We start from the raw sequence: 24,281 nt of genomic DNA, 5'->3' as shown, positions 1-24,281 counted from the left end.
GTGTCTTATTTCACTTAGCATGTCTTCAAGTTTCATTCATGTTGTGGTATTTTGAGAATTTCCTTCCTTTTTAATATTGAATAATATATCATTGTATGTGCTACATTTTGTTTATCCATTCATCTGTCACTTGGGATGGATACTTGGCTGCTTCCACGTCTTGGCTATTGTGAATAATGCTGCGATGAACATTGGTGTACAAATATATTGACCACTTACTTTGACTTCTTTTGGGGATATACTCAGAAGTGGAATTGCTTGATCGTATTTTAATTCTACGTTTTAGCTTTGGGGGAACCTCCAATACTGTTTTCTGTAGTGGTTGCACCATTTTACATTGACATTAGCAATGCACAAGTTCCAGTTTCTCCTCATCTCTGCCAGCAGTTTTGTGTGTGTGTGTGTGTGTGTGTGTGTGTGTGTTTGTTTATAATTGTCATTCTAATGGGTATAAGGTGGTTAGTGGTTTGATTTGCATTTTCTTAATAATTAATGATGTTGAGCATCTTTTCATGTGCTTATTGACCATTTGCATATTTTCTTTAGAAAAATGTCTATTTAAGTTGTTTGCCTATTTATTTATTTATTTAAGTAGGCCCCATGCTTGGCGTGGAGGCCAACACAGGGCTTGAACTCAGGACCCTCGGATCACGACCTGAGCCACCCTGAGCTCCTCATTCTGAATGTTTTTTTTTTTTTTAATTTATTTATTGAGAGAGAGAGAGAACATGAGCTGGGGCAGAGGCAGAGGGAGAAGCAGACTCCCCACTGAGCAGGGAGCCTCATGCAGGGCTCCATCCCAGGACCCTGGGATCATGACCTGAGCCGAAGGCAGATGCTTAACCAACTGAGACACCCAGGAGCCTTGTCATTCTGAATGTTTTTAATGCTATAGTTTTCCCTCTGATCAATGCTTTAGCTGCATCCTGCACATTTTTATATGTTGTATTTTAATTTTTGTTCAATTAAAAATAGTTTGGGGGGCCTGGGTGGTTCAGTCAGTTAAGCATCTGACTCTTGATTTTGGCTCAGGTTGTGGTCTCAGGGTTGTGGAATCAAGCCCCCTGTTGGGCTTCTGCCCTTGGTGCAGAGTCTGCTTGTCTTTCTCCCTCTGTTCCTACCCTGCTCATACTCTGTCTCCCTAATAAATAAATAAAATCTTAAGAAAAAAAAGAGTACACTTATTATGATGAGCACGGAGTAGTTAAATGTACAAAATTGTTTAGTCACTATATTGTATGATAGAAAATAATTTAACATTGTATGTTAACTAAACTGGAATTAAAATTAAAAACTTGATCAAAAAATAGTTTAATCCTGACACATCTACATACATCAGGAAAACGTTGGTGACATTTTCGTGGCCCAGCAGAATAGATTAACTTATAGCTATTTCACTTCAAAGCAGACTGAATGTGACTTCATATTAAGGCAGCATTAAGTTTAAGTACTACAGGGAAATACATGATTAACTTTAAACTCTTATCAATATATAATTACCTGTATCCAGAATTTCCAATACAGGACCCCCCAAAGAGAGAGCCGTTGTTCAATTACAATTTAGTGTGCATGACAAAGCGGAATTCAGAAGTAAAGTTGTCTATTTGATATTTAACTCTTCATTAAATCTTTAAATTTTTTCCTGTCTATATTGTTTTTTTGTTACATCCATTTCTTTGTATAACTTGTGATTTTCACATGTGTTGTTTTTATTATAAGAAATATCATTACAAATAAGCTTATTTATAAATTTTAAAACTATGTAGACTTCAGAGCAAAACAAATCCCTAGTGATAAAGGGGAACATTCACATAATCAGAGAAAGGCCCATTTACAGAGTAATTATCAATGTGTATACATCTTAAAAAAGAGCATCAAAATATATAAAATAAAAATTAACAAACTGGAAGGAGAAATAGATAAATCCATTAATTGTAACTGGATTTTTCATCACTGCTGTCTCAGCAGTACTTCAGTACAATAAAAAATATATTTGAACTATATATGGTCTACTAATCTTAACACTTATAGATTTATTTCCAATTCCTGGTGGAGGCTGGCAATTCCTGAGTGATAGGAATGTCTGTTATGCTGACAGGGTGACGCCTGGCTCCTAGATTTCAGGATGGGGACTGGGCACTAGAAAGATCAAGCACATGATTACAGGGTTGGAACTTTCAGCCCCACCGCTCAACCTCCGACCTCCAGGGAGAATGGGACTGGAAATTTGAGTTCAATTACATGGACAAGGTTTTTGTTTTTTTTTTTAACGAAATAAGGTATTTTTTTTCCTCCAACATTTTATTTAAATTCAAGTCAGTTAACATATAGTGTAGTATTAGTTTCCGTAGAATTTAGTGATTCATCACTTACATATAACACCCTGTGCTCATCACAAGTGCCCTCCTTAATGCCCATCACCCTTTTAGCTGATCCCTCTACCAGCCTCCCCTCTAGCAACCCTCAGTACTCTATGGTTAAGTCTCTTACAGTTTGCCTCCCATTTTTATCTTATTTTTCCTTCTCTTCCCTTATATTCATCTTTTTGTTTTCTAAATTTCACATGAGTGAACTCATATGGTATATGTTTTTCTCTGACTGACTTATTTTGGTTAGTGTAATATAGTCTAGTTCCATCCATGTTGTTGCAAATGGCATGATTCCATTCTTTGCAATGGCTGAGTAATATTCCATTGTGTATATATACCACATCATCTTTATCTATTCATCAGTCAATGGCCATATGGGCTTTTTCTGTACTTTGGCTGTTGTTGATAGTGCTACCATAAATATTGGGGTGCATGTGCCCCTTCAAGTCAGTACTTTTGTATCCTTTAGATAAATACCTACTAGTGCAATTGCTGGGTTTAACTTTTTGAGGAACCTCCATACTGTTCTCCAGAGTGGCTGCACCAGTTTGCATTCCCACCAACAGTGTAAGAGGGTTCCCCTTTCTCCACATCCTCATATGTGGCCAATGATTTAATCTCACATGTCTATGTAGTGAAATCTTGATATTAAAAACCCTAAACAGCAAGGCTCAGGGAGCTTCCTGGTTAGTGAACATGTGTACTGACAGGGTGGCTCACCCTAACTCCACAAGGACAGAAACTCCTGTGGTTGGAACCCTTACCAACCTATCCAATATACCTCTTCATCTGGCTGTTCATTTGTATCTCTTATAATAAAATTGTAATCATAGGTATAACACTTTCATTAGTTCTGTGAGTTCTTCTAGCAAATTATTAAACCTGTGAGAATCCCCACATTTGTAGCCAGCCAGGCAAAGTATGTGTGGCTTTGGGACACTCAGGACTTGTGGCTATACTCTGAAATTTGTGGAGTCTTGTGGGACTGAGTCCCTTAACTTGTAGGGTCTTCACTGATTCTGAGTAGTTAATGTCAGAATTGAACTGAATTGTAGGTACCCAGTTGGTGTCAGAGACCTGAATCAGAGCAACCCATCAACCAAACGAATTTACACTTAAAGACACTCAACCCGGGGCACCGAGGTGGCTCAGTCAGTTGAGCAGTTGACTCCTGGTTTTGTCTCAGATCATGATCTTGGGGTCCTGGGATCAAGCCCCGTGTCAAGCTCTACACTTGGTTAGGAGTCTGCTTGTAGTCTCTCTCTCACCTTCTCCCGCTGCTCCTCGCCCAGCTTGCTCTCTGTCTAAAATCAATCAATCAATCAATCAATCAATCTATCAGTCTTAAATAAAAAATACAAAACACTCAACCCAACAAAAGTAGAATATAGATTCTTTTCAAATGCACATCAAACATATACCATAAGAGACCATGTCATGTCTTAGGTCACAAAAAAAACCTTAACAAATTTTAATGAAATTAAAATTGGCTTCTATAATTTGGCTATTGTAGATAATGCTGCACCAAACATAGGGGTGCATGTATCCCTTTGAGTTAGTGTTTTTGTATTTTGGGGGTACCCAGTAGTGCATTTGTTGGATTATAGGGTAGTTCTATTTTTAACTTTTTGAGGAACCTCCATACTGTATTCCACAGTGGCCGCACCAGTTTGCATTCCACCAACAGTGCAGGAGGGTTCCTTTTTCTCTACATCGTCACCAACACTTGATGAGGATTAAACTACCATTTAAAGAGTAAGGAGATCTGGAACAGGAGTGGGCATCCCTTTGCTTTTAAACCTATGTATATCATTATTTTTGAAGTGAGTTTCTTATAGATATCATGTTCATCTTGATAATCTCTGTCTTTGAGATGGTGTGTTTAGGTCATTTATATTTGAAGTGATTACAGATACATTTGGATTTAGGTCAACCAGTTTATTATTTGTTTTATATTTATGCCCACTTTTCATTCTTATATTTCTCCTTTTTCTTACCTTCTTTTGAATTATCTTAACATGTTTTTGTATTCTACTTTATTTCATCTTTTTTGCTTTTGATTATATCTTTTTGTATATTTTTTTACAATATGCTTGCTTAATTTTTTAGAACCTACTAGAATTTTTATATTGCCCCTCCAAGTGGATTGCAGAAACATAGTCACCATTATATGGGTCTCTTTATCATTCCACCTTTTGTTATAATAGTCTTATGAGTTACATCTATATACATTGAAAATCCTCTCAGACAGTGTTATAGGTTTTGCTCTTAATTGTCATTTAATTTTCAAGCATATTTTAAAGAATTCAAGAGAAGATTAGCTTGTCATATTTACTTAGATTTGTCTTCTTCCTTCATTCCTGTTACTTCAAGCTTCTTTCTGTTATAATTTCCCTTTTCTCAGGAGAAATTTATTTGGTAATTTTTTCATAGCAGCTCTGCTAACAACACATAATCTTAATTTCACTTTATCTGAAAATGCCTTTAACCCTATAGGATATTTTCTCTGGATATGGAATTCTAGGTTGACAGTACATTAGTTTTAGTACTTAAAAATATTTCCCTGTTTCTTGCTGGCTACCATCCACTATATAGAAGCAGCCCAAGTGTCCATTAAGATGAATGAAGAATATTTGGTGTGTATATATGTATATATACAATGGAACATATATATGTGTATATATACATATAGTGTATATATGTATATATACAATGGAATATATATACACACACACCAAGTGTATATATGTATATATACAATGGAATATTGCTCAGCCATAAAAATGCATGAAATCTTGCCATTTGGAACAACATGGGTGGAACTAGAAAGTATAATGCTAAGGGAAATAAGCCAGTCAGAGAAAGACAAATATCCTATGGTTTCACTCATATGTGGAATTTAAGAAACAAAACAAATGAGCAAAAGAAACAAAAAAAGAGAGATAGGGGCGCCTGGGTGGCACAGCGGTTAAGCGTCTGCCTTCGGCTCAGGGCGTGATCCCGACGTTATGGGATCGAGCCCCACATCAGGCTCCTCCGCTAGGAGCCTGCTTCTTCCTCTCCCACTCCCCCTGCTTGTGTTCCCTCTCTCGCTGGCTGTCTCTATCTCTGTCAAATAAATAAATAATTTAAAAAAAAAAAAAAAGAGAGATAAACCAAGAAACAAACTTAACTGTAGGCAACAAACTGATCCATATCAGAGGGGAGGTAGGTGGGGGAATTGGTTGAATAGGTGATGGGGATTAAGGAGTGCACTTGTTGTGATGAGCACTGGGTGATGTATGGAATTGTTGAATCACTATATCGTACACCTGAAACTAATATTACACTGTATGTTAACTAACTAGAATTTAAATAAAAACTAAAAAAAAAAAAAAATTCATAGTCAATTGAATTGTTCCCCTGTAAGTAACATGTCATTTTTCTCTCGCTGTTTTTAAGAGTTTTTCTTTGTGTTTAATTTTCAACACTTTGGTTTTGATGTGTTTGGAAGTGGAGGTTTTTCTGTGTGTGTGGTTATCCTGTTAATTAACATTCTTCAGTGTGTTGTATGTCTTTCACAAAGTTTGAGTTTTAGCCATTACTTTAAAAATGTTTTTTCTGCCATGTACCTTTTCCTTTCCTGATACAATTCTGATGACACGAATGTTAGAATTTTTGGTATTGTCTCACTGGTCCTTGGGGTCTGTGTTAATTTATAAATATCTTTTCTGTTTTCAGATTTACTGACTTTTTCTTTTGACACTTCTATTCTTCTATTGACTCCACCTAGGGATGTTTAGAATTTTTCTTATTGTATTTTTTACTTCTTAAAATTTCCATTTATTTATGTCTTCTTTTTCTTTACTGAGGCTTTATATATCTTTCTATTCATTTCTAGGATGTTCACCTTTACTTCTTGTAGCATTTTTATTTTAACTATTTTAAACGTCTGATGGCTCCTGAATCTCTGTCATCTTAGCATTTGCATCTGTTCGTTTTCCTTTTACATGTAATTGGGACTTTCCTCATTCTTTGTATGCTTGGTAATTTTGGATTATATCGTCAACATTTAAAAAATTAGGATACTTAAGTTTTGTTTAAATTCTGTGAAGAATGTTGATACTTAAAATTTTAGCTATGCACTTTTGTTCAGTTTGAAAGTTCTGACTAGCCTTCCATGTATTTTGGTTTTAATATTAGTTCAGTTTGCAGAGTCTTTGAAATCATATTCAGATGTGTCCCAAATGTGTACCTCTGAGTAGCAGTTTGGGATCTGGGAAGTGAGTCAGAAACTTGGTTCAGTTCTCAAAGTAAGTGGTATGCTGTTTAATATCAGCTCTTTTAGAGATGCTTATATTGATCAGTGAGTTTAAGTATATTACTAGTCTCATCCATCTATTATTAAGTTCTAAATCAACCAACTTTTTACCTAAGAGTTTTGTTAATCATTGCCTTCATTATTCTATTAGGTTTTGCAAAGTGGTGGATTTTTAATTCTGTAATCATTATTCAGTTTCCTCAAAATACAATTAATACTACAGGATAGGCAGGAAAAATTCTTGGTTTATTTTCCTTTTTTTTTGTATTCAGAGTAATAAATTAGTGCTCTAGCAATTGTTCATATTGTCGAATGAGTTGTTTTTGAGTATTGTTATGAACTCATGGATTATTATGTGTTTTATGTTTCAGTTACTTGCAGTGTTATTTATTTATTTATTTATTTACTTACTTACTTACTTACTTTTTAAGTAGGCACCACACTGGGTGTGGAGCCCAACACGGGGCTTGAACTCACGACCCTGAGATCAAGACCTGAGCTGAGATCAAGAGTCAGCCACTTAAGCGACTTAGCCATCAGGTACCCCAATTATTATTCTTTTGGATGTCCAATTTTCTTACCTTAAACCAGTGTGAGCCCCTACCATTTGGCTTCAGTGCCCTTTTGACTTGACTCCATCATCTTGGAGAAAGTTGGATTTTCTTTGAAGATACGGAAACTTAAACATCAGAGTTCTTTATTTGCGTAGGCTTCTTTCAAGGCTTTGGGACTAAGGCTTTAGTTATTGGCTATATAGGTTTTGTAAAATTTGGAAAAGAAAGATTTTTTAGGGCCCAGCTTAATATAAACTTGAGGTCCCATAAAACCTGGACCTATTCCTAGTCTTTGCTATGTATACTCCCTGCTTTCGAGCATAGGGAGATTCTACTACCTGGCCTAGTTTTAGAAGTAGTCATTTGTCCAAGGAGCTTTCTTTTTTTTTTCTTTTTATGAGGGAAATGGTATTTGGTAACCTCAGTCTGGATACTAAAGGATGCTTAATGCTATTGCCCTATATTGCTTCTAGGACTTCTCAGTGGTTAGTTGTGAAGTATGTATTTAAATAATGATTATGACTTTTTTTTCATATTTTTTTCATTGTGGGATTTCAGAATTTTTACGTCTTTGACTTTTATATTTATATCTCTTTATGCTGAAAATGTTTATTCCTAGTGGCTTAATGTAATCACTTATTTGCTGTGTCCTGCAGTATACAGTAGTTTAAATAGTTACAATAGTTTTAAAATAACATAATTGATATTACTTCTAACGATGTAACTACTAAATTCAGATTTTTAAAAAAGGTTTATTTATTTTAGAGAGAGAGAGCACCTTTGTGCATGTAAGTGGGGGGAGGGACAGAAGGGGAGAATCTTAAGCAGACTCGGAGCTGAGTGCAGAGCCTGATGTGAGGCCTCAGTCTCACAACCCATGAGATCATGACCTGAGCTGAAACCAAGAGTCAGTCGCTTAACTGGCTCAGCCACCCAGGCACCCCATTACTAAATGCAGTTTTAACATTTCTCTGTGGTTCTTTTGTTCCTTTAGATATATTGCACTAAGAATATATAATCAAAATACCATGTTTCAAAGCCACTTGTATTATTTTCTGTGTAATTATGCCTCAAACTTGGTATGCAGTGGGTTATTGGTTTCAGTATGTTTTAAATATTTAGAGGTTGCCTCCCCCATTTTTGGTATTCGGTTATTTTTTTCTTTGTAAATTTAATTTTGTCTTTTAATTGGCTTAAAGGAAGAGGCCCTCGCTCAATATCTGAACCAAATGCTAAATTTGTATCTCTTTGTGCAAGGGAGAGCTGTGAGGGTTCTAGTTCAGGGATTGGTGAAGTGGGAGTGTTTAGGAAGTGGTTGAACTTTGTTATGCAAATGTGGTTATGGAGTGTCGCTGTTACTACTGATTGGTTGACTTTCTGAAGTGTGGTCACTCATTTGTAGCTATTATTGATAGACCGGGATGACTTTAAAGCTGGCTCTGACGCCTACTGTTGGGATGCTCCTTTCTTGAATTTGGAGTATAAGAATTTTTTTTCTCATGTAAAGCAATGATTTTGTCTTAATTTGTTTTTTAAAGATTTATTTATTGGTGTGCCTCGGTGGCTCAGTTGGTTAGGCGTCTGCCTTCATCTCGGGTCATGATCTCGGGGTCCTGGGATCAAGTCCTGCGTTGGGCTCTCTGCTTGGCGGGGAGTCTGCTTCTGCCTCTCCCTGCTTGCCTCTCTCTCTCTCTTTCAAATAAATAAACAAAATCTTTAAAATAAATAAAGATTTATTATAATACATTGTATATTATAAAGGTTAGAGAGAATCTCAAGCAGGCTCCATGCCCAGCATGGAGCCTGACATGGGGCTTGATCTCACGACTCTGAGATTGTGACCTGAGATGAAACTAAGAGTTGGACAGTTAGCAGACTGAGCCACCTAGGTGCCCCAGTGATTTTGTCTGAAATCAAAACTGTTGTACAAAATAGATTCACAGAAGTCTTATCTCGTCTATCCTTAACCAAGTCTTATCCCTTCTATCTTGTTTTCTCCTTTCTGTTGAGAAAAGATTGGCAAACAACAGCTTGCAGGCCAGATTTGGCTTACCGAGCTCTTTTTGTAAATAATGTTTTGTCATGGCCATACTCATTTGTTTACATATCACCTATAACTTCTTTTGTGTTGTAACGGCAGAGTTGAATCGGTATGACAAAAGTTATATGGCTTGAGAAGACTGTAATATTTACTCTCCGGCCCTTTACCAACAAAACACCGACCTCTGTCATAGAAAATCATTTTAATCATTTTTTGGCTTATCTTTTTTTCTTTTCTTTTTTCTAAAAATAAAAGGAAATAACAAGTTTAACATTTACCTTCCTTTTATACAAAAGGTAACACACTGTAAACACTTTACTGCATCTTGCTTTTTTTCACTTAATAATATATCCTGAAAATCACTTTATCAGTATCTCTCTTATTCCTGGACTAGTACTCCATTGCATAGATGAACCATTTTATATTCACCTAATCCCCTATTGATGGAGTGTTAGGTTTTTTTCTAGTCTCGTTTTTTTAAGTAGTGTTATAGTAAAAAGCTTTGTGAAAAAGACATTACACATTTTTCATCATGATATCTTTGGGATAGATTCCTTGAAGTGAAATTGCTGGATTAGAGTTTAAATGTATATTATCATGCTGGATGTTACCAGTTTTCCCCACCAGGGGCCCATACCATCTTTTCCCTTTCCCTTCCCCCCCTTCTTCCCTTTCCCTCATTTCCACCTTCTCCCCTTTCTGCTTCCCCCACCTTTTCTTTCCCCCCCTTCCCCTTCTTCCCTTTCCTTCTTCCCGGTGGTAAAGAATACATAACATAAAATTTACCATCTTAATCATTTTTAAGTGTACATATCACTAGTGTTAAGTATATTCACATTGTTGTAAATCAGATATCCAGAACTCTTTCATCTTGGAAAACTGAAATTCTGTTCCCATTGAACAACTCCCCCTTTTTCCCTCCCCTCCGTCCCCTAGTAACCACCATTCTACTTTTTGTTTCTGTGATTTTGACTACTTTAAATACTTCATATAAGTGGGCCCATAGAATATTTGCCCTTTAGTGACTGGCCTGTTTCACTCAGCATAATGTTCTCAAGGTTCATTCATGTTGTAGCATGTCAGAATTTCCTTCTTTTTTGAGGCTGAATAATATTCCATTGTATGTATATGCCAATTTTATGTATATGCCTAGCAATATTCAAAGCAATATTTCAAATAGCAATTCTCTGTTCAAAGAGAATATTTCTTACTCACTTAGCAAATACAGTGTGTTCTCTTCAAGCTACCCAGGTATGATCTCTGCTATCATGGGTAAGGTTTTTTGGGTTTTTTTAGGGAAGGGGGAGGTGGGGAGGAGGAGAGGGAGAGAAGGAATCTTAAGCAGGCTGTGCACCCAGCATGGAGCCCGACTTAGGTCTGGATCTCACAACTCCAATATCATGACCTGAGCTGAAATCAAGATTTGGTCACTTAACAGACTGAGCCACCCCGGCACCCCAGGAAATAGTGATTTTCTAATTCTGTCTGTTCTTCTAGCATTTATTATCTGTGATTATTCTCTGAGGAAAAAATTTATCTCCTTGGTTTCCATAAAATACTGTTCATACCAGAAAGGCATGATAAATCCATGATTCTTTGTTTCTTTATCAATGTTCAGAATAGTGAGTTGTACCCTAGCAACTTCCAAAGGTTGACCAAAGAGGAATTCTCTTTTTTCTTTTTTGAGTGTTGTTATGAACTCATGGGTGTTTATATTTTTGATATCTTCCAGTCATTGCAGTCACCATTCTTATATGTGTTCATATGAGAAATTTGGCAAATGAGAATCCTTTCACCTGTCTCTGATTTCCTTTTGACTTGCCTGTAGTAGAATTGTTAATGTTTTGCTTTCTGATTTGATGTCCCAAGTTCATTGTGTATAATTTCCTATGCCAGACCTGGAATAAGCTATTTCTCCAAGGAGCCTGATTTCTTTTCTTTTTTTTCATTATTTTAAATTTTTATAATTTTTTTTATTTTTTATTATGTTAAATTAGCCAACATATAATACATCATTAGTTTTTGATGTAGTGTTCAGTGATTCATTAGTTACGTGTAACGCACAGTGCTCACCACCACACGTGCCCTCCTTTAATACCCATTACTCAGCTACCCCATCCCCCCACCCCCTCCCTTCTGAAACCCTCAATTTGTTTCCTGGAGTCCAGAGCCTTTCATCATTTGTCTCCCTCTCTGATTTCTTCCCATTCAGTTTTCCCTCCCTTCCCCTGTGGTCCTCTGCACTATTCCTTGTGTTCCACATATGAGTGAATCCATATGACAATTGTCTTTCTCTGCTTGATTTATTTCACTTAGCATAATCCCCTCCAGTTCCATCCATGTTGATGCAAATGGTGAGTATTCATCCTTTCTGATTGCTGAGTAATATTCTATTGTATATATGAACCACGTCTTCTTTATCCATTCATCTGTTGAAGGGCATCTCAGCTCCTTCCACAGTTGGTCTGTTGTGGACATTGCTGCTATGAACGTTGGGGTGCACGTGCCCCTTCTTGTCTCTACGTCTGTATCTTTGGGATAAATACCTAGTAGTACAATTGCTGGGTCGTAGGGTAGCTCTATTTTTAACGTCTTGAGGAACATCCATACTGTTTTCCAGAGTCACTGTACCAGCTTGCATTCCCACCAACAGTGTAATGGCATTCCACTTTCTCCACATCCTCACCAACCTTGTTGTTTCCTGTCTTGTTAATTTTTGCCATTCCAACTGGTGTAAGGTGGTATGTCACTGTGCTTTTGGTTTGTATTTCCCTGATGGAGCCTGATTTCTTTTAATGGGAAATGATGTTTAAAGTCCACAGTCTGAAGACAGGGGTATTCATTGCTACTGGGTTATCATTGCTTTTAGGCCTTTTCAGGCCATTCCTCATGCCAAATCTTTTATCATAATTTCTTGATCGTCTGATACTTGTTACATGGTTCCTAGGAGCATTTCCTGGGAACAGTGTTTTTTGAATTCTGTGTTTCATAAAATTTGTTTCCTTTAGCCATGAAAGTTAGTTTGACTGTATATAATATCCTTGGCTTACATTTTATTTCTTTGGGCATTTAAATATATAATTTCATTGTCTGCTGGTGTACACTGTTTGTGCCAATGTCTGTTGTCAGTCAGTGCCAATATCTTTTTTTCTTTCCCTTCTAAGTAATTTGGACTGTCTGCACAGATGCCAATGAAATTTTTTTTCCCCTTAAAATCCAGTAGTTTTATGAGACTGTGTGTTGATGTTGATTTTCTGAGTTGTTTTCCCAGGTATGTGGTATACGATTTCAATATGCAGATTTAGCCTTTTTTTTTTTAAATTTCCAGAAATTTATTGAATTCTAGTGGCTAGTATTTATCCTATTTCATAGCATGGGTTTTCTTTTGGAGACCTCTAGAATATCTATTTTGTATTTACTTTGCCTTTTATTTATCACTTTTACTTTTAAATTTCTTTTTAATTTTTTTTTCATTATTCTTTCTTTTTTCCTCCTTATTTGTATGGTGTCTTCTCTCACATCTCTTCTAGTTGAGTCTTCATTTCTGGTCCTTTCCAGAGTTAGCTCAGATTTCTTTTTATGTCTTCCTGTTGTCTAGCCTTCTCATTAAGGGCTTTTCTAATTCTGATTTATGTTGTTTTAAAGCTTTTTTAAAAAAATTTCTTTTAGTTTGTTCTGTAACATAAAGTTATAGTTTTCGTCTCCTTTAGGCCAGATTTTTCTGCTCTATTTTCATTTTTTATAGGTATGCTATTCATATTACTATTATCTTTTTCTTAAAGTATCATTGTATTGGAATTGATCAACTGCTCTTTTCTGTGGCTCATGTTTATTTTCTGTGCACTTTGAATGCATTATGTACAGTATGTAATATTAAAATTTTATTAGTTCTAGGTGATGTTAAGCTTTAAGTTACAACCTATTAAACTATAAGCTGTTGTAAGTAAGTTAGGTACCCTGTCTTTTTCTTTAGGAATATGTTGTAGTTAGGACAGTCATCTGTCTTGGTCAATTGCTACTGACACCATGCTTGCTCTATAGTCTAGCAATCTCAGTGATTGAAATTATATCTGTATTGTAGCATAATGTCTTTGTAATGTCTAGCTATTTCATAGGCATCCTTAGTAGAAAGTTAAGTACTTTTTTTTTTTTATATATATGCACTAAACAGATTTTGAAACTGAGTTTTGTGGGGTTTTTACCTCCTTTCCAACAAAGCAACCTAATTAATGTATACAATGTGCTACTTGGCCCTGGAATGTTTGTGTCATTTAATGAGCCCTGATATGTTGCCACTGTTTTTTTGTTTTGTTTTGTTTTAGGTTAAATGGAAACCATCGTTGGGAGCTGGATGCCTGTGTAGCCGTTTTATTACATCAGTGAATTGCAATGAGTGGAGGAGGAGAGCAGCCAGATATTCTCAGTGTTGGAATCCTGGTCAAAGAAAGATGGAAAGTGGTGGGTACACATCTTAGAGAGAAAGAGAGTGAGAGAACATATCAGGAGATAATTTTTGGTATCTTGATAAAAATAGGATTTCCACAGAAAATAATACATATATTGCTTATATGCCTAGAGCATATTTTCAGTTGTTTTCCTGTGATCAAGTCCTGTTTATACCATAATTCTTGCTTTATATAGTAGTAAATGTTCTAACCTCTGACAGCTACTATTGAGTAAGGTTGATAAAAGTGTACTTAGGGAAAGACAAACCAACAAAAAAAATATTGAACAATGAACTTCTCTTTTTAAAAATTTTTGAACTATTAAAGAAAATTGTAAGCATACCTAAAAATGTGAGACTGATTTGATGAACCTTTATGTACTCGTGCCCCAGCTTAAACAGTTATCATTTTATAGTCAATCTTGTTTTCTCTTTAACCTCCCTCTCAGAATATTTTGAAGCAATTCTTTTACCTTAACATTTCTTCTGTATGTACTTCAGTTATGCATCTCTAAGGATAAACATTCTTTTAAAAATGGAATCATATTGGAGCACCTGGGTGGCTCAGTTGTTAAGTGTCTGCCTTTGGCTCAGGGCGTGATCCCAGCGTTATGGGAACGAGCCCCACATCAAGCTCCTCTGCTGGGAGCCTGCTTATGTTCCCTCTCTCGCTGTCTCTCTCTCTCTGTCAAATAAATAAATAAAATCTTAAAAAAAATAATCATAATATTATCACACCTAAAAAAGTAATAATTTTTTAATATCATTATGTATCCTTCAATTTTCACATTTCCCCTATTGTAAATTATTTTTAATGGTTTAAATCATATCCAAGTAAAGCCTGGATATTGCAGTTGGTTGACATCACTTAAGTTTCTTTTAATTTCTAGATTTCTTTTCATCTTTCTTTTTTCCTTGCTATTTTGTTGTTGTTGTTGTTTTAAGACAGTAGATCATTTGCCTGTAGAATTTCCCATAGTTTGGATTTTTCTGATTTCTTCCATATAGTATTAACATGTTTCTCTGTCTCATGTGTTTCATGTAAATTGATATTTTTTTGAGGCTCAATTAAATCTGAGTTCAGGTTTGCTTATTGAGGTGGCTTTTTTTCATAAAGGGTATTGTGAGCTGTCAGTAAGAGGCACATACGTAATGTCTTATCACCTGTTAAAACATTGTGTGTCCCATTGCCCATTATCATTTTAGCACTATTGATCATCATTTGCTAGGTCTGTTAATTGCAGATTGTGACATTCTGTCATTCCTTCATTTTTATACATCTACAAAGAGAAATTTTGTATCATCAGCTATTTGGTTACCCTGAGATACATTTTGATTAGGAAAACAGAATAAATACTTAATTCTTTTTCTTAATTTACTAGTTTTCAGAATAATGAATTTGCTCCCTAGTATTTTCCAAAAGTGATCAATGAGATTTTTAAAAATATAAAGAATTCATGGATTTAAACATATTTCATGTGTTTCAGTCAGTTGTCATTATTATTCCTTATTGAGCCCCAAACTGTTTCATTTGACTAGGGGACACCCTTCATGTTGTCTCTTGAGTCTTTTCAACGTGATCCTAATAACAGTCTTTTGAAGTCTTCCTTGCCCTAGACCTGGAATCTTGCATCTTTCCTGCTCTTAAGAACAATTTTTGTTTTAGATGTACTTAAATATATATTTTATTGCTACCCAGTCTTTTATTAAAGTTTTGTTCCATTAGCGGGTTTAGCAAAGTTATTTTAATGGTTTCCTTACTCTATCACAGATTGGAAAAAGAAGATTCTTCCTTTAGAATTACAAATGTTGTGTCTGGGTTACAGTGTGTTACCAATTAGGCAAATCAGTAGGCTTTGAAAATTTACTTGAGTAAATATAAGAAAAGAACCATGTTGTCATCATGGATTGTGATAAGAAATTCTAACAGTTAGTAGTCTTTTATGTAAGTCAGGAATGAGTGTTGCTTTGGTGAGTGCTTTGTATTAAATGCTGTGATAAAATTTGGCTCTTTGCAGTAGACATATCAAAAGGTGACAGATGAAGCTATGTCTTGCATAGTTGCTCTCTCCTGATAATTAGACCTAATATATGTTTGGAACATGTCCCCCAAATTTGGGAGGCATAGTGGCATTTTAGTAAGAAATCACAGGCTCATTGTTACTGATGGTGTTTTGGTTATCTACCATTATGAACAAACTGCCTCAAAACATAGAGGCTTAAAACAATTTTTAATTTGCTTACAATTTTGTGAATTAGGAATTTGAGAAGAGTGCTTTGTCTCTTAACCATGTGGCACTTTCAGGATTGTGTGGGTTAGGGCATCCACTCCCAAATGGCTTGTTTGGTGACTTGGAGGTCCATCGTTCCCTTACTCACCCCCCTTCATCCCTGGTAGCTTATTTTCTAGGACCTCTCCACAGGTCTGTGGCTTCTCAGGATGGTCAGACTTTTTACATGGTAGCTGGCTTTTGAGAGACAGGAAACAGAAGCTACAAAGCTGTTAAGGACTATTCTCAGAGCTGGTTCAGAATTACTGTACTGTGTTCTGTTGGTCAAAGTAGTCACAAGATTTACCCAGATTTAAGGGGGTGGGGAATGGACTCTGCTTCTTGATGGGTGAGTGGCAAGGTCACACTGAAGAAGAGCAAAAGGAGTGGTTGATATTTTTGTGATCATCTTTGGGAAAGAAAGTCTGCCACTTACCTCTATACTTTCCCTAATCTGCATACCCCCATCATACTAAATTGTCTCTAGCTCTTTGCCTTATAAGCAATGATGATGTCTTAGTGCTTTGTCAAGCTCAGTAAAAAATATTGATGTTCCACTATTGTGAAATGACATAGGAATAGACCAAGGAACAAAATCATTACTTTGGTGTAGATTTTTTGTTCTGTCTTTTGGTAAGGTTTGTTTGTGAGGTAAAACATGAAGCTGCCTTCACCACAGACTGTAATTTTAGAGATGTCCCTTTTGTACTGTTGATGAGTTTTTAAAGTTACACTAGGCTTTGTTTAATGGACACATGTTAAGAATCATAAGTATCGCTCAGGGCCCAACAAAAAACTATTTAACTGAAATGAAGTTCTGGAACTTCATTTTAATCCTGAATTCATACTGGAGCTCCTCATGGTATCTCTTCCCATCACCCAACTGGAATAAAGGATTATAGCTCTTATATACAAAACTTTGAATAGTTATTTAGCAATAATTACGGAGTTACCACTTAGCCACTCACTATAGGGGAAACAAAAAAATAGAAAGGAGTGGCTCTCTCTGAAGAAGCTTAGTTTCACTGTAGGGGGCTAGGACATTGACAGTGGAAAGTTAAAAAACAGCACAGTGTAGTAATATAAGTGATACCTGAGGTGTTTAGCCTAGTAAAATGATTAATTAGATGATTAAGCAAATAATTCCTATAGAAATTAAGATTTCTGTCTCATGTACTGATTTCTCTCGGAGAGAAATCAGCCTGGAGGCAGTAATCAGTGCAGACACAGTGTTAAAAGAAGTAGAACTTCAAGTGAGTCCTCTGGGGTGGTTAGGGTTTAGGACCATGTGCTTCTAGTGATGACTTCCGGCATTGTATTCCATCCTAGATGTTTGATAATGTGGAAAAGAGAAGACCTTCAGGAAATGGAAGAAGGCTAATTCCATGCTGTATCTAACTTGAAGTGTATTACCCCCCTTGGTGCTCGTAGCTCTGTAGGTTCAGTTGTCACTGACACTTGAGAACTTGTTTATAATACTCAGACAAAGATCCTGGTACCCCCCCCCCCCCCACCGCCCGCCAGATAAGCAAACACATTTTATCAGGAAGGATGTTAAGTGTTGGTTGAAAGTGTTTTATTTGGTTAGAGTTTAGTATTTGAGCATATTATTTGAGCATATAGTTATATAGCAAACTCTGGGATAGCTTAGAACAGGAGTTTTCTGTCTCTTCTTTGGAGCTGGTTCCATGCCTCAGAGAGGAGGGTGAGTGGTGCTCTGGTTGCCCCACTCCCACCTCCCCACATACACATCTCAGCTGGGTTCCAGATAAGATTTCAATTGGCAAAAAGATTTCATGGTTTAAAAAGTCTTCAAATGATTGCCTTAGAAGTAAAATAACATATCTGGTTGTTGAGGGTCATTTGTGGGAAGTGAAACTTTGAGATACTGTGATCTTTTGTGAAATTTTGGTGCTGGCTGTAGACTAAATTTTAAAATTGCTTCTGGCTAAAACAATTCCGTTACCTTTTGTGGGCAAAACTGTGGGAAAAGGTTTCGATGCTATTTCTAGGCATTTGTTTTCTTCTTGGCATATGTATAATTTAACAATATTGAGATCTTTTATTCTCAATAGGGATAGTAAAATTATTATTTTTTTAATGTAAGAGATGAATTGATTTCCAATTAGAATGTTCTAGTAATTGTACGTATGTATGTTCTTATTTCTTGTGCAGTTGAGGAAGATTGGGGGTGGGGGCTTTGGAGAAATTTACGATGCCTTGGACATGCTCACCAGGGAAAATGTTGCACTGAAGGTAGAGTCAGCTCAACAACCAAAACAAGTTCTGAAAATGGAGGTGGCCGTATTGAAAAAACTACAAGGTAAGCTGCTTTGTACGATATACCAGACAATGTAGAACTTACTGTTATCTTTCTGAACCTCATTACATCCTCTAGTAACTGAATAATCAGGGGTCAGTTCAGTATAAACAATGCTTAGCATTTTTCTCTTTGAAATTTTATCACTAGCTAGTAGTACTAGAACAATGAATTGCTCAGGTTATTTGGACTGTGGGAATTCTTTCTCATGGCGAGTAAGGATGAGCGAGTGAATTAGCTGAAACATTCTGCTTTAGAAGGTGCTTTTATAAGTCTGTTATGGTAAAAAATTTGCCTTTCGTTTAAACCACTAAACATGAATACCTCTGAGTTCGTTTCTACCCATGTTATTGGAGGTAAATATGCTTTACCTCCACATCACATAAGGAAGCCGCCTTCAAATCACACCACAGGGTAGATTAAAAATAATAGTATTTGTTATGTGATTTCATCAACTTCAGTTTCATTGAACTTGTTCTGGCCCTGCTGTCACTTCTGAGATTTGTTTTACTAATTGGGCTCCTATTTTTTGCTACAAGGATTAAATGACTTTTTTTCTGACTTTAATCCAGTGATGTAAAACCCTGAATATATTGCTAGTTTGTATTCATCTTTGTATTTTCAGTTTAATGATATAATCTGATATTCCTCATATTTAAATGTTTTATCTGAATCAAAATTAAATGGGGTGATTAGCACATTAAATAATCTTGTTATGTTCTTGAAGGTTTGATATTGTTATGGAACATTCATTAACATTAAAGAAATTTAATACTAACGTAGAGCAAAAGAAGTTTCTGGAATTAGTAGAAATAACTGTAGTTGGTAGAAATAGCAAGCACAAAGTGCTGTGTAGCCTAGGACCTTCAAATTCATAACTGTGTAGTCTCTAGGGTGAATGTGCTCTCTTTATGAATTCCTGATGTTTGGAATTCTAGTAAAGTAGTTTGTGTTAAGTTGATGAAATGTGTATTATATATTCTGGGAATGTCTGTTCTTTTAATCATTGTCCTTTGCCTAAGCTTTCTCATTATCCAGGTTTCTCTACCAGTTGGCTCGTTTGATTAGAGCCTGATGCTAATAAAATTATAGATGTGTTTAATAGTTATTTTTAGCCCAAACTTAGGTTTCCCAAAACATGGGAAATTCGGAAGGCAGTGGATCAACACCTATTGTCACTACTAGAAAAAATGTAACTGGAAAAGGAAGAATAGGGGAAAAGATGGCACTTTCTTTTTTTTTCACCTTTTCACCTTACTCCCTGTTTCTTCGGAGCTGTTCTCAGATCAGTGATGTAGGGGCCACAAATAGGTGCAGCTGGAGCTACCAATTCCTGGTTTGCACAGATCCTAGGAGATCTGTTTGGCTCTCAGACGAGCCCAAAAAGGATATGTCAGCATCAGGGTGGCCTGGAGCATGCCACTTCATCTTTCTCCTATTGGGCCTGAGGAGATGCTTCCAGGTGAGGCAGGATACAGCTCTGTAGCCCTTTCTGTAGGTTCTCTTGCCCATTTTGGCCACATTTTACCCAGGATTCTATGGGATAAAGCTTGAAGATAACTTTAGTACCTTTTAATGGATGAATTGGGAGACCCTAGGATGCTAAGTCTCTCCTTTCCTTCTATTTTATCTTTCATACTGTTAGCTAAAATGTTTCTCCTATCTGCTTATAACTACATCCTAGTTGTCAGAACTCTTCAAACAAACAGGTTTTTATCTTCTGGTCTGTATTTCTTATTCTTTTTCCTTTTTTTTTTTTAATTTTAATTTTAATTCCATGGTCTGTATTTCAGTGAGGCGGCCCTTGACTCTTTTCTTGGCTTCCTAACTAATGCCTTCTGCGTATTTAATGTTTCACAACTTATTTTGGTTGAGGGTGCTTTAGAATCTGGGCCTTTCTGAGAACATTTTATGGGGCTGACTTATACTTGCCTTCCTTCTGAGATAATGACTTCTTAACTCACGGACCCCAATAAAAAGGCTTAGTGTCTAAGGGGAAGATACATAACCAGAGGCTAACCCTTTAAAGGATTGGTTGGTTTTAAACTGATCGTCAGGGGTGCCTGGATGGCTCGATCGATTAAGCATCAGACTCTTGGTTTCCGCTCAAGTTGTGATCTCAGGGTCAGCTCTCTCCCTCTCCCTCTGCCCCTCCCCCCATGCATGCAAGCTCACATGCGTGCTCGCTGTCTCTCAAATAAATCTTTAAATTGATGCTCAATTTTTGATAGGTCATATAAAGATTTGTTTCTTTACAAGATAAAAAGATATTTTATGATGAATTTAGCCAGAACCCTAAGTTTTGTTCTTTGTAATAAATCAATTCCCCTTTTCAAAGTTCTCACAGTGTTTTTTCCTGGATTTCCTCAGTTCTCAATTTTCTCTCAGTCTTTCTTGTACCTGCTAACTTTAGATTTCCTCAGCTCATGCTTAACTCTGCTTACTAGTATAATCCTTTCTCATCGGCTCTGAAGTGTGAAGGCCTTAGCATTTTACCCCATGTTTTCTTCTAAATGACTTTCCCCTGTGCTGCTACCTCAGATTACTCTCATTTCACAGCTCTCTGAACCACTCTGGATGTATCCTACAATTCTCTATTGAATCAAGTTAGACTCCTGAATTGTACTTGGTTTTAACGAATGTGTTTGAATGTGTTAGTCACTACTGAAGGAAACAAACCATAAAGAGACTCTTAAATACAGGGAACAAATGGGGTTGCTGGAGGGGAGGTGGGTGGGGGGATGGGGTAATTGGGTGATGGGCACTAAGGAGGGCACTTGATGTAATGAGCACTGGGTGTTATATGCAACTGATGAATCACTAAATTCTATCCTGAAACTAATACTACACTATGTGTGAACTAACTCGAATTTACATAAAATCTTAAAAGAGAAAAAAAAAAAAACCAAACAACTAAACCATCTGTCTATAGGCCTGTTAGGTAGTTCTTTTCTTACACTTAGTTATTGTTCTCTAAAGTATCCCTAGTACGTAGAACCACAAAACATAATAAGCTTTTCTTTTTATTATTTATCTCTATATAACCATTTATTTGTGTTTCCTCCTTGTCTCCGTTTGGACCATACTGTCTTCATACCTTTGTCTTTCAGTTCATTTGCTTTGAAACTTGGAACAAAGGGGATAATTGCCTCCCTAGGCTGTTAGATTCTTTTTTTCTTTCTTGTCTCCCATCTTCAATAAATGTTTTATGGTGATATTCTGGTTCTCTTCACTTCTTCATTTTAATGAGCTCTTGAGCTGTATCTCACCACACCACTATTTTTTGTCTTTTTAATAAATAACAGTTTTATTTACAGTGCTGGTCTAAGAGGAAAAAAACTTCTGTCTCGTGATTTCAAACGGGTTACTAGTAATTCTGCAGCACCTGAGGAACCTACCATCAATGCTGTTTAAAACGTTCTTTTTTTTTTTTTTTAAGATTTTATTTATTTGACAGAGAGAGAGACAGCCAGCGAGAGAGGGAACACAAGCAGGGGGAGTGGGAGAGGAAGAAGCAGGCTCATAGCGGAGGAGCCTGACTTGGGGCTCGATCCCAGAACACCGGGATCACGCCCTGAGCCGAAGGCAGACGCTTAACCGCTGTGCCACCCAGGTGCCCCTGTTTAAAAGATTCTTAACAAAATTTGATACGTAGCTAGAATCCTGCAGCAAGACAGGCAAATCTTAAATTTGCTATTTTCCCTAATTTTTAATTATGAAAAATTTTAAATATACACAAAAATGGAAATATGATATAAAGAACATTCTTTGTACCCAGTACTCAACTTCAGCTAGTTATCAGCACTTGGCCGGTCTTGTTGCAGCTGTACCCTACTCCTTTAACACTTTTTCCCACCTTGCTGGAGTATTTAAAAAGAAATGCTAAGTGGCTTCTGTGTCCTAGCGCTGTGTTGTCAGAAGCCCATGTGGTCCCTTAGCTGAGATGCCTAAGGAAACCCAGACCCAAGACCAGCTGGTGGAGGAGAAGAATGTTGAGACATTCACCTTTCAGGTGGAAATTGCTCAGTTGATGTCCCTGTTCATCAACACTTTCTATTTGAATAAAGAGATTTTTCTGAGGGAACTTATTTCAGATACATCGGATGCTTTGGACAAAATCAGATGTGAAAGCTTGACAGATCCCAGTAAGCTAAATTCTGAGAAAGAGCTGCACATTAATCTCGTTCCAAACAACCAAGATCGAACCCTCACTCTGGTGGATACCATGAATGGCGTGACCAAGGCCAATTTGGTCAATAACCTTGGTACTGTCACCAGGTCTGGGACCAAAGTGTTCATGGGACCTTTGCAGGCTGGTGCATATTTCTGTGATTGGCCAGTTTGGCACCTGTTTGGTTGCTGAGAAAGTGACCATGATCACCAAACATAATGACGATGAGCAGTATGCCTGGGAGTCTTCTGCCGGAGGATCGTTCACAGTTAGGACTGATACAGGTGAACCTCTGGGTCATGGAACAGAGGTTATCCTGCATCTGAAAGAAGACCACACTGAGTACTTGGAGTAAAGAAGAATAGAGGTGATTGTGAAGAAACACTCCCAATATGTTGGCTGTACCATTACTCTTTTTGTGGAGAAGGAATGTGATAAGTCAGTGATGATGAGGCTGAAGAAAAGGAGGAGAAAGAAGAAGAAGAAAAGGAAGAAAAGGAGTCTGATGACAAACCTGAAATAGATGTTGGTTCTGATGAGGATGAGGAAGAAAAGGATAGTGACAAGAAAAAGAAAAAGATCCAGGAGAAGTACATTGGTCAAGAAGAACTGAACAAGACAAATAAATCTATTTGGACCAGAAATCCTGATGATATTACTAATGGAGAATATGGATAATTTTATAAGAGCTTGACCAGTGAGTGGGAAGATCACTTAGACGTGAAGCATTTTTCAGCTGAAGGACAGTTGGAATTCAGAGCCCTTCTTTTTGTCCCAAGATGTACTCCCTTTGATCTGTTTGAAAACAAAGAAAAAGAACAACATTAAGTTATATGTTCTCAGAGTTTTCATCATGGATAGCTGCAAGGTGCTAATCCCTGAATATCTGAATTTCATTAGAGGTGTGGTGGACTCTGAGGATCTTCCTTTAAATATTTCCCATGAGTTAGAGCAAAGCAAAATTTTAAAGGTTATCAGAAGGAATTTGGTCAAAAGATGCTTAGAACTCTTCGCTGAACTGGCAGAAGACAGAACTACAAAAAGTTTTATGAGCATTTCTTTTCTTTTCATTTTTTTAAAGTAGGCTCTACACTCAGCATGGAGCCCAACGTGGGGCTTGAACTCATGACCCTGAGATCAAGACCTGAGCTGAGATCAGGAGTCAACGTTTAACTGACTGAGCCACCCAGGTGCCCCTATGAACATTTCTCTAAAATATTCAGCTTGGGGTGAGGGGGGCCTGGGTGGCTCAGTCATTTGAGCCTCTAACTCTTGATTTTGGCTCAGGTCATGATCTCAGGGTCGTGGGATCAAAACTCATGTCAGGGTCTGTGCTCAGCAGGGAGTCTGCTTGGGATTCTCTCTCCCTCTGCCCCTCTCCCATCTCCCCCTACAAAAATAAATAAATAAATTTAAAAAACATATTAAGTTAGAAATACATGAAGACTGCTGAAATTGGAAGAAGCTTTCAGAGCTGTTAAGGTACTACACATCTATTTCTGGTCATTACATGGTGTTTCTCAGGGACTATTGCACCAGAATGAAGGAATACCAGAAGCATATCTATTACATCACAGGTGAGACCAAAGACCAAGTAGCAAATTTGGCCTTTGTGGAATGTCTTTGGAAGCATGGCCTGGAAGTGATCTATATGACAAGTACTGTGTCCAACAGCTGCAGGAATTTGAGGGGAAGACTTTAGTGTCTGTTATATAAAAGGGCTTGGAGCTTGCAGAAAATGAGCACGAGAAAAAGAAATAGGAAGAGAAAAAAACAAAGTTTGAAAACCTGTGCAAAATTCATGAAGGATAT

At 36.9% G+C, this 24,281-nt stretch overlaps 1 protein-coding gene and 1 pseudogene across 5 annotated transcripts in view; both read left to right on the top strand.

The window, feature by feature from the left end:
• Positions 1 to 24,281, top strand: part of TTBK2 (tau tubulin kinase 2) — a 134,035-nt gene that overhangs the window by 14,110 nt on the left and 95,644 nt on the right. For 2 of the 5 annotated variants that reach the window (XM_087859114.1, XM_045771680.2), the window contains exon 1: positions 18,174 to 18,301. Coding sequence is in view for 2 of the 5 variants with exons in the window: in XM_045771667.2 (XP_045627623.2) it covers positions 13,654 to 13,722; positions 18,154 to 18,301 (217 nt within the window). In the remaining 3 variants the exon portion in view is untranslated. Of the gene's footprint in view, positions 1 to 6,962; positions 7,210 to 13,586; positions 13,723 to 18,153; positions 18,302 to 24,281 lie in introns of those variants that run through there. The other 3 variants (XM_045771673.2, XM_045771667.2, XM_045771688.2) reach the window with 3 other exon arrangements.
• On the top strand, positions 21,049 to 24,171 carry LOC123776004 (heat shock protein HSP 90-alpha pseudogene; annotated as a pseudogene).

The sequence above is a fragment of the Ursus americanus genome, chromosome 36 (assembly GCF_024610735.1).
Source record: "Ursus americanus isolate L20-20 chromosome 36, mUrsAme1.1.p, whole genome shotgun sequence".
Lineage (NCBI taxonomy): Eukaryota > Metazoa > Chordata > Mammalia > Carnivora > Ursidae > Ursus > Ursus americanus.
The sequence above is the reverse complement of the archived record's forward strand: the minus strand, read 5'-3'. Positions and strand labels throughout refer to the sequence as shown.